Genomic DNA, 11,143 nt, shown 5'->3' with positions numbered 1-11,143 from the left:
TTGGTGAAAAACTAAGCTATTTTCTCTGAGGTTCTTGGGAGCAGCTTTACAGATACAGCATGTTAAAATTTACTGTTTCGCTGTAAATGGTTGTTCAGTTGCTGCGAAAACGCGTGACCAACAACAGTTTGCCTGACAAAAGCAAGTATTTATAACTTTAAAGAAACCAGGGTTGCAACGAGAGAGCAGTCGAATTCTTTGTTAGTCTTTGAAAATAACACGTACAGCAGTTTATCTACGAAAAATGTATTCTGTAAACCTGGTGGACGGGCACTTGTCTTAGGATCAATAATACCATATGCAAAGTTTTTAGGTTTGGTCTTGAATGGCTTGGGATTTGGAAGATAGTGAATTTTAGGCGTTATCAGATAAATGTGATCCTTATTTGTCTGAACATTTGTACCTTTGGCCTTTACAGTATGGCAACTTCCTCCCGAAGACATATTATCGGCATTATTAGCAATAAACTTAACAATCAATAACAAACACCTCACAAATTCCAGTTCCCCATTTTAACCCCGGGTTAAGCCGAATTGATGTTGGGTTTATTGAGTCATATTAACGAATATATGCTGACGCGGATTGTCTCCCTACTTACTATTTTGGAAAACTTTTTTTACGAACGGTTTATGTGCGTGATACAAAACGTTACCGGTCATGGTGTATTGTTTTGGAAAAGTTAACTTAACAGGACGTCTGAGCCAAACACAAACGCGTCACCAATTTCAGTTCCTCATTTGGAAGCCAGGCACAAAGCGATTGTTTGGGGTTTGGTGTTTGGCTTTATACTGATGGTCTTTGTTTTTATATAATGAGTTGGATATTTACGCGAGAACTGGTTCTGGAGGGAAGGGAATAAAACAGGCAACCAAACACAAACGCGCAACCAATTTCAGTTCCTCATTTTAAAGCCAGGCAAAGCAGGCGCGACAAATTGCGCCTTTGTGTTATAGCTGAACTACTGTAGCGACTGTTTGGGGTTTGATGTTTCGATGTTTACTGGTGGGTGGCCTTTGTCTTTTGTGAGCTACCGAAACTGTTAGAGCCAGGTGAAGTAACACTGTTGTATACTTTTATTCCTTTGCCAGCTAGAATTTATTGTGCGGAATCTTGACGTGGAATTTAGCGATAGGTGATTTCAGGTTTACAGTTATCGATAGAAGTGAACGGAGGTACCAAAGACAAAAAAAGACAAGAAACAGTTGGCTTGTATCCTGTGAAAACTTTTGAATCGGGTTAGCAACATTCAGACTTCCTTCAGTTAAAGTATTAAAATCGTCAATGTAAATTTTTGTCTTGGAAATTCACGCTATGACCTTCCACATCAATACATAAACCCTTTCACCGCAGCCTCAATACAAAAACCCTTTCACCGCGGCCTCAATACAAAAACCCTTTCACCGCAGCATCAATACAAAAACCCTCTCACTCCGTGTGGTCATATCAACCGGAGTATTGTATTGTTTCCACGCTTCATAGTATAGCATAGTGTATGCTCGTGGGGCTACCAAGCAAAACTTTAAATGATCCCCCATATGTATGGAAATGATGTTTAAGAAGTTTGTGCATTTGCAACATCATACATATACAGCAGTGAGGCACGTTTATTGCACAACCATACGCTGTAAATAAACACTTAATAACAGGTTAGTTGGTGAAAAACTAAGCTATTTTTTCTGAGTTTTTTTGGGAGCAGCTTTACAGATACAGCATGTTAAAATTTGCTGTTTCGCTGTAAATGGTTGTTCAGTTCCTGCGATAAGGCGTGACCAGAAGAACAACAGTTTGCGTGACAAAAGCAATTTGCTGATAATCAATGTATATATCGTTAGCAAATATCGTTAGACATGCGATACCTCTTTGTATTTATAACTTAACAGAAGCCATGTTTGTAACTAGAGAGCAGTCGAATTCTTTGTTAGACCTTGAAAATAACATGGACAACAGTTTACCTCCGAAAAATGTATCCTGTCAAACCTGGTGGACGGGCACTCGTCTTAGGATCAATAATACCATATGCAAAGTTTTTCTATTTGGTCTTGAATGGCTTGGGATTTGGAAGACAGTGACCTTTAGGCGTTGTCGGAAAACTGTGATCCTTTTTTGTCTAAACGTGGGTTGGGTATTAAGGTGTTTCGGCAAAAGTTTGAAATGTAATGCGCCAAGAAAAATTGCAAATACCCGAAAAGGTTTATTAAGAATATTATCCGCTTGCACCTTATCGTTAATTCATCTCTGGGTTATTATAATTTATAGAGCTTAACAGGACGTCCGAGCCAAACACAACGTCACCAATTTCAGTTCCTCATTTGGAAGCCAGGCACGTAGCGACTGTTTGGGGTTTGGTGTTTGGCTTTATACTGATGGTCTTTGTTTTTTATATAATGAGTTGGATATTTACGCGAGAACTGGTTCTGGAGGGAAGGGATCAAAACAGGCGACAGTGTCTAATTTCTTGTAACAGACTTTTTTGTCAGTTTGGTTTAAAATATCCTTTTGTACTGTTGCAAATATTCTTTTGTTGAGAGGCACATGGATTAAGTCTCAACATGGAGAACAATCAGAGCACGGAGAACCCATCTTCGACAGAGGAGTTTGAATGTGAAAATTGTGGTGAAAAATTTTCCAACAATATCGGAAAGATCCTCCACGAGGAAGATTGTAAAGCCAGAGCAGTTGACCCTCTATTGGTAAAAACTTTCGTCTCGTTTGGTTTTGGTCGAACTGCTGCGTAAAAAAGTCCAACTCACGATAGTTATTAGTGATGTGATTAAAAATGAGGAAGGTTTTTTTTTTTTTATGGTTAGTTTTTCTACATTATTTTGGCAGGCCTTTCATCAAGACATAGAGAGAAGACAAAATGTGGGTAAGAATTAGGTCAACTTCAAATCGCCAAAACAAACTTTCATTTCAATTGCTTTTCGTGTCAATTAACGTTTGTAAACCAAAAATGCATTTCTATAAATCGTGTCGTTTTGTAAACATGCAAAAAATTAGCTTTAACGGTGCTTTATCAAAAGGGGAACTCACGTCAACAAATAGTTAAAGTGAGTCCTAATTAACTAAAGTCGGGTTCTAATCGATCTTGCTGTAGCAAAGGAACTGAAACGTCATTTCCTTAAATACAACATCACCATGGACATGCTCCGAGAAGATGACGCAGATGATGGCGGTGAAGACGACGGAAAAAAATGTACAGTTTTTAACAGAATTATTATCCATGTGTTTTGTATCCAAAAAGGTTTGCCAGTACATAATGTAGTGACTCTGCACGTTTAAAACTCATAACATGGAGCACAAACACTGGCAAAAATTTCGTCTTGGTTAAAAAAACCTAGACAAATACTTGCCCCACTTGGCAAAATGCATTGTGGGTATATATGGAGTGTTTCTTTCAAAAAGCGTGAAAGGCTGGTTTGTTGTGTATTATTTGCTCAAACTTGCGAACTTGGCAATTTTGTGTGCTAATGTAAACATACTGCACATGTAATGCGAATGTCGGAGTGTAAACATTCAAGTTCACCTTAAGTGCTTGCAGAACGCCCTTTTTGCCAACTTCTGGTGTATGATCAACGTTAATGCCTATATGTGTGACCATGCAATTAACTACAAAAGGCAAACTTGATGGCATGATAACTTCCCAATTATTGCCATGAATCTTAAGTCAATTGCGCTAAATGACGTGTGACGTATAAAATATTAAAATACAGGGAGTTCGGCCAAATAAGACAAGATAAGCAATGTGGAGCCAATAATATGAATTGTGTATAAGCTGCAGACAGATGGCCACTGTTTCGACCTAAAAGGTCTCATCAGTGCAGCTGGTGTGACTATCAGACGACTTTGCTGACCAAACGGCCAAGCATAACAAAAGGTTTAGATGCTACATTTGGTGGAATATTTCGGTATAATTACTTTGCGGTCGAACCATTTTGTGGCAAGAAGTTTAGTCCTCGAGTAAACAGACGTCGATTGTGCACCGTGGTAATCTCTTTCCGCTAGTTTACAACAATACGTGGTGGTGTCAACAGTGGGATTCGAACCCACTTGAACATTAGCAGAACAGAAACATAAAGCATTTCTTTACAAATCTTTTAATGTGTTTTCAAGCTCATTATTTTTTAGATCTGCTAGGAGCGAGAGTAGTGCGAAGCGACTCTTGGAAATGGAACGATCAGGTTTGGTAACTTTAACGTTTATGATTATTTTGGTCACAGTGGAGGGAATTCTGGTCTGATAATTTACTGCACATCCAAAAAATATATGGACTAAAAATAAATATGTTTGCCTAAACAGGACGGTGGCGAAGGAAATGTTGGAACAGTTATTGAGATCATGAGAGTGGGTGTGAAAGTTGTGTGGGATAATGGAGCCAGCAACACCTACAATACCGACGGAAGCTACAACTTACTTATACTGGATAGCAGACCAGCAGGTTCAAAATTATGATTTTGAATTAATTCCATAATTTATATTGCACATGCCCACAAATGACGCAGAATTAGGACTGCTCTATGCTGCTGTCGCTTCAAATATTGTTATCTTATGAAAGGAGAACATTTAACCATCACAGTGATTCCCAAACTGGGGGGTCGCGACTCTGTGGGGGGTCGCACGGCTAAATTTACATCTATGAAGCGGGAGGGACTCGCAAAAGCTCGTGTTTTTAAGAAAACAAAACATATAGACCACAAAACTACTGTTCAGTGTCACTAGACCGATACGGCCTACAATGAATGAAAATTACTGTTTTTAAATTATACGACTTTCGAACAAGAGTAGGAAAATTTTAATGCAATGAATGGGGTCGCTAGCAAAAAGGTTTCGCAAACTCTTCTGTTCTATCAGAATTAGATTGCCCATGGTAAATAACTTAAAATGGTTCGCGGTAATTATGTATTGGTTATCCTTGTGGCGTTACGTATTAAACACGAATGAACCACTTGCAAAACAAACAACTTTATGTATTGTACGTACAATACATATGCAACGCTGAAATATGGATAAGCAGGTTTAGCTTGTAGCGAACGGATACAAATAAGGCTCTTCTGGCATAACATAGCATATTTTATTCACACGTAATATGTATTCTCGCGCCATTTATGATTTGGGATGGGCCAGCTTAGAACCAAAAGTAGTTTTACTCTTTATTGGTGTATTATTTTTTTGTGTTATTTTTATACCTACATTGCAGCATTAGCAACGAAAGGTTTTAATTACGTTAATCCACACTTGCAGGGGTGAAACATGAACACGTTACATGTGACGGATGCGTGGAAAAGGACGATTGCCTGCGCGGTGTAAGATGGAAATGTCACGATTGTGAAGACTTCGATCTTTGCACGCCATGCTTTATGGCAAAGAAACACGATTTAAAACATCGTTTCATCAGATTCGATACTCCAGAGTCGTCAGGGTAGGCAAGCTTTAATTTTTATCCTCAATTAGTATTTACCTGTGTTTATCCCATGTGAATTTTGTTGTAAGATTGCTACTACCGTCTGTATCACCTTAGTATGTTACACCAAGAGGGAAATTTCGTATTTTCTTAGACTGCTACTTCCACCGCGTGACACAATAGCGGCGCGTATTCAGAGCCGGGGATTATTTCATGGTGCTGTGGTTCAAAGAGGAATGCATTGGTTTTGGGGAGATATGGACGGTGGAGCTGGAAAACAAGGAACAATTCTGGACATCAGGTTCGTCAATATTATTCATTTCTTTTGTACAAATGTCTAAAAAAAACGATTACTTTCTCAACACGTTAACAAGTAATGTATTCTCTACCTGTCCATATTTATTCACTACACGATGTGAACAGAGGTTTTTGTGACTCGCACGCCCACGATGCAGCTGTTGTCAAGTGGAATAAAGGAGTTGCGGGAAACTACAGGATTGGATGTGACCACCAGGTGGATCTCAAATGTGTTTCTCCAGCCAACGGGCCCTTGTATTACAAGAAGTTTCTGCGTCCTGTCGGTAAGCGGTTGGGCGTCAATAGCAAAGATTTGACTATTAGTTGCAAGATGCTAAAACATACCACAACACCATAACAGCTAACCAGTAGAAATGATATAACAAAGGTCACACTTAAGCAGGTGTAAAAACATTTCTAAAACAAGCGCAACTATTTATTCGCAATGTAAACGTGTGGTGTAATTTTAGTGGACCCCATTCAACGAAAATTTACATATATCTACATGTTTGTAGGAGCCCCACAGGAAAATACCAAGGAGCGACCTTTCGAAGTGGGAGACAAAGTCGAAATTAAATTCCATCCCACGCAAATGAAGCGAATGCAGAGAGGTCACGGGGGTTGGCATCATCATAAGGTTATTGTAAGTAGTTACATCATAGGTTGAAAAACACTGCAATCTTACCAAGCATGTTTTATCAGTTTATGAACAAACATGGACGTGTCGACAGAATCGATTCCGACAACGACGTTTGGGTAAAATATGAGCGAGAGGATTTGCTTGTTGACATTGGAGAGATCCACCGCACTTTGGTTTTCAATCCTTCCACACTGAAGAAAGTAACAGGTAAATGCCACAAGACTGGGGATGACGTTTAGTGTGTCTTCTCGTATGGGTGAAGTTTAACACATAAGTGGCGAATATAATCAGCGTATGAAATGATTGTTTTATATACATGTACTTTTTACCGTTTAAGTTAGAAACAATAATATAGGTTTAGGCTTTTTACAACAAGTGTTCTACATGAAGGTTCTACACCGTCGACATCGCAACAGACAAGCTCTGCAGGCACAGCCACGGAAGCCAGCAGTAGCAGCAACGAGGTAAAACTCACTTGATTTATCTTGTCGTAAGCAAATTCGACATTGTGAAAATTGTTTACTTCCATAAAATAATATTCACCCAACTTTAAGGGGGGATCGGAACAATCCGATGAATCGCCCAATGAGTTATGTCGGATATGTGAAGAAAAGGTTTCCGCGGTCATTTTCCGTCCTTGTGGTCACAAAATCTTGTGTGAAGGTAAAGCCAACATGTCGCGCATCAAATCATACACATTTGTCAAAATATAACATGAGTTTTTCATAGATTGTGGCCTCAAAATGGAAAGGTGTCTTTCGTGCAGCATAATAATTACAGACAAAGACTTGCCCTAGAAAGAGGAAGGAAAACAATTAAAACACAACTTATTATTTACTAATGCTTTTGTTTCTTATGATGAGGTTTTGTTTATAAATAACGATAGGCGGTTTACCGTTTATTTTATCATCAGTAAAGCGACTAAAATATTCACTACCTTACCTATATTGTGTCGAACTTGTTTCAACAGAATGCCACTACATATCCAGTAAGATAAAATTCAGCCTATTACGTTTAAATTCAGCCTATTACGTTTTTAAAAATTCAGCCTACTACGTTTTATTATGTAAAAAGAATCCACTACAGCCAGTTTATGTAATTACTTATAAGTAACGTATAAGTACTACATATACTTCGGACTTTCGGCACCAAGACAATTTTGCTCCATTTACAAAGACAATCAACGTAACCATGCCTTTATTCCTTGCGGTGATGAATGCTACACTTCTCTTGATTAGTGTTACATTTGCAGAAAAACCATTACGAACGATCAAAAATTATATTGAGCAAGCCGTTGTGACTGATCATGCATAATTTGTACATACAGAATTTTTGTATTGCATCTTTATAAATGTACGTAACTAATGCCACCGAGAATATCTCTCTCTTTTTTTTCGAATGATTTTTTCCATGTGAAACAGCTTTATTGTCAATGTGACGTTTGTAATAATCGGCGCTTTGCATACCTAATTTGATATGGAAACGTCTTACTAATATCCAGTTTGCGCCCGAGAACATTGTCAGATATCAAAATGTTAATTGTTGGTAGAATTACAATCCAATTCGGTTCTGTATATATTTTGTAACAAGTGCAAAAATCGTGAAAATAGATCATTAAGATTTTGATTTGCATATTTCGTAATAAAGTTTTGGTAAATGTCATTTGAAAGTTTGAGAAGCACATACAAGGCAAGGGAATGTATGTTTAAGTTTGGTTCCTAGATTAATGTTACCAAGCAAATTTAAGGTTTCTTGCACGGCTTACTTTATTAGATCATTAGCAGTAATTGCCGTGTTTATCAGCGTTGCTTCAGTCCCATACTACTATCTTCTTTAAATTTCTGAGAGCTTGAGTACATCACTAAAACAATGCAAAATTATTACAACAAGACTGCCCTATACATCTCAACGTTTCGCTTGTCTTGACAAGTGTCGCATATGCCGACAAGCCCCCGGGAGTCTAAAAAGAATATTGAGCGAGACCTATTGTAATAACTAGTATATAGACACAAACTCCTGCAGAGTTGCCGTTGAGAATTTTTGTAAGATTAGTATGTAACATTTACTCGGCCGAATATTATTCTTAAGCTGAAACGTAACCATTTGTTTTGATATACTTGCAAACTCTGCGGCATGTGTGTATCTTAATCCTAATCTATTTTTTTTTCACCGTTTTTATTATTATGGACCACTGTCAACTTTCAAACAAAGGACTTTTTGGCACATCGAGTTCGAACCCAGGATATCCTGTTTAAGGTCCCTATTAGTTTTTCTTCTTGGCATATGCGTGGGGCACTTGACTGATATTTCCAATTACCTGCCCAATAATCCATTTCTTCAGAAAGTGCAAGACTTCCTTGATTGTTGTTTCCAACTTGTGTCAAATTTATGCATATTTGAAATTTCTTTCTTTATTGTTTTTCCCAACATGGCTTGCTGATGTTTTTATTATAATATTGTGACATATATATTTCTCCAAAAAGAACATACACGGATACGAAGCAAACCTCGTTCTGAGTAAAGTGATTCCTATGTAGTAAAAACAACACAAACATTTTGCAACCTCTCATGCGATGAGACTGAAATAAAATAAAAAAGTTTATTATTCACGGTACCGAATCCAGAAACGTATTTATAGTTGCATTTTACAGAAAAAAAAGCAACTTACTGCCACAAAAAATGTACATATCGTAATTGCAGAAAATATCGTTCCACCACCGATACCTCTTACTATTCATAACTTAACAGAAACCAGGGTTGAAGCAACACATTACTACTTTACGCAGAATCGTAAAAAGCTAATTTGTCTCATGAAGTTTGTACATTTGGCCTTTACAGTATGGCAAGTAGTAAGAAGTATCTGATGTGGAACGATTTTGCTCCAATTACGATGAATTTATTATGACAGCAAATGGATTTTGTCACAAAAACTGCTGTTTTTGGTTGCATTGTTGTAGTTTGGTACTAACTTAAACAAACCGTTCTAACGCACACACAACTGTAAAATCTGAATGCCCTTAACTGCACCAAGATTCACCAAGAAAGGGTCACGTGACACTAGCTCGTTGTGCAATCAATCATGCGAAACACATTTTCCTAAAATTAAAAAAAAATGCAATGGACACACGTCAACATCATGCGATAGCAAATCTGGGCGAACGGGCGTTTTACAAAACGACCAAAACGCGAAAGCAGTTCATGTTGTTCTAGAATCCATCGCATGTGTCGACCGTTACCTTGTAATAGCCGGTTTCGCGTATGAACGAAACAAACATCGCAGAATTGAACTTTGCGACACATCTACAACAATTAGTACTTTAAAGTCGATTCGAAATGCTATAAAACAGCTTCAAAATGAGGAAGTTGCAAAGTGTTTGTGATTGGTTGTTACGTTTGTTGTGTTATACTGCAGATAATTAAATCAAGACGAAAGTTCCCGTATTGTTAATGCCAAAGGTACAAACTTTCAGACAAATGAGGATCGCAGTAATCTGACAACGCCTTAAAGTCAAAAGACACTGCCTTCCAAATCGCAAGGCATTAAAGACTACCACTTATTAAATGGATGTGTTTTGCATTAGGTTTTGTTACACCTCCAGGACGAGTGCCTGCACACCAGGTTCGCCAGAATACAATATTCGGAGATAAACTATTGGCCATGATAATTTACGAAGTCCATCAAGGATTTAACCTGTCTGTCGTTATGAAACGTAAGAGGTATCCCTTGAGGAACATTATTTTCTGCTATTACTACATATATATTGATTGTGGGAGCAAATTGCTTTTGCCACGCAAACTGTTGTTCGTATATTCACGCCTACTTAGCAAGTGAAGATCATTTTATGTTGAAACAGCAACTTTTAACTTGTTGTTATCTGTAAAGCTCCTCCCAAAAAAATTCATAAGAGGAAAAAGCCTGTTTTTCCACGTGTGTTTTTCTACAGCTTAGTACTTCAATAAACATGCCTCAACGCCGTATTGGTATGATCTTGCAATAACGCAAACTTCGTAAACATCTTTTGCATACATATGAAGGGTATATTTACAGCTCTGCTTGGTGATACACGGGCAAAAGTTATGTCATACAACGAAAAATGAGATTCACACATGCCGCAAAGATTGCAAGTATGCTAACGAAAATTAAGTTACAGTATGTCAAAACAAATTGTTGCTATACAGCTGGGGAATAATATTCAGTGGAGTAAATATTTAAAATACAAAAATATTTAACAAAATTTATTTATATTTAGGCGACTAGGAGTGTCAGTATGTATACAAGTGGTTACAATTACGTCTCGATCAATATTGTATTTGGGCGCTGCTAATGGCTTGTCTGCAGATGTGACACTTGTCAAGACAAGGGTAGCATTCACCACAAGATCCATGACCGCACGGAGTGAAGACAAGGTTACGTATTCTGTCCTTTCAAATGGCGCAAGTTTGCAATTCCTTCATCTCTTCCAGCTGAAAGTATATGGTGATGATTACCACTACGCCGGGCAAACACAATTCCATGAAAAATTTGGTGTCTGAGTAAGTAATTCTTCATTGTTTTAGTTTTGTGTGCTTGGAAAATTTTTTTATAGATATTGAGTGTGTTTTATGTTCCTCACAACACAACATTGCGCTGAAAATGAAAATGAAAAATCGCAAGGACAAACTTTTGTCTTTAAAGAATATATAGCCCACAAATTTTGAGTAATTTTTTTTGACGATATATTTCTATTAAAAAGTTAAACAACTTTGCGTAATAATCGTAAAAAAAATCTCTATTGTAACGAAATTAGAAACAAACAACAACCTCTTTT

The 11,143-nt window shown here is 37.6% G+C and overlaps 1 protein-coding gene across 1 annotated transcript; it reads left to right on the top strand.

Annotated features, from left to right (window-relative positions):
* The first annotated feature begins 823 nt into the window (after positions 1-823).
* Positions 824-7,976, top strand: LOC145902553 (E3 ubiquitin-protein ligase MIB2-like). Its single transcript, XM_082990571.1, has 13 exons — positions 824-2,690; positions 2,830-2,866; positions 3,083-3,193; positions 4,126-4,178; positions 4,297-4,435; positions 5,239-5,416; positions 5,553-5,699; positions 5,822-5,979; positions 6,211-6,338; positions 6,398-6,542; positions 6,726-6,799; positions 6,890-6,998; positions 7,065-7,976. Exons 1-13 carry the CDS (start codon positions 2,550-2,552, stop codon positions 7,130-7,132), a joined length of 1,488 nt encoding a protein of 495 aa, XP_082846697.1. The 5' UTR covers positions 824-2,549; the 3' UTR covers positions 7,133-7,976.
* The last annotated feature ends 3,167 nt before the right edge of the window (positions 7,977-11,143 follow it).

The sequence above is a fragment of the Ascidia mentula genome, chromosome 5 (assembly GCF_947561715.1).
Source record: "Ascidia mentula chromosome 5, kaAscMent1.1, whole genome shotgun sequence".
Taxonomy (NCBI): domain Eukaryota; kingdom Metazoa; phylum Chordata; class Ascidiacea; order Phlebobranchia; family Ascidiidae; genus Ascidia; species Ascidia mentula.
This window is presented reverse-complemented; position numbering and strand designations above follow the sequence as displayed.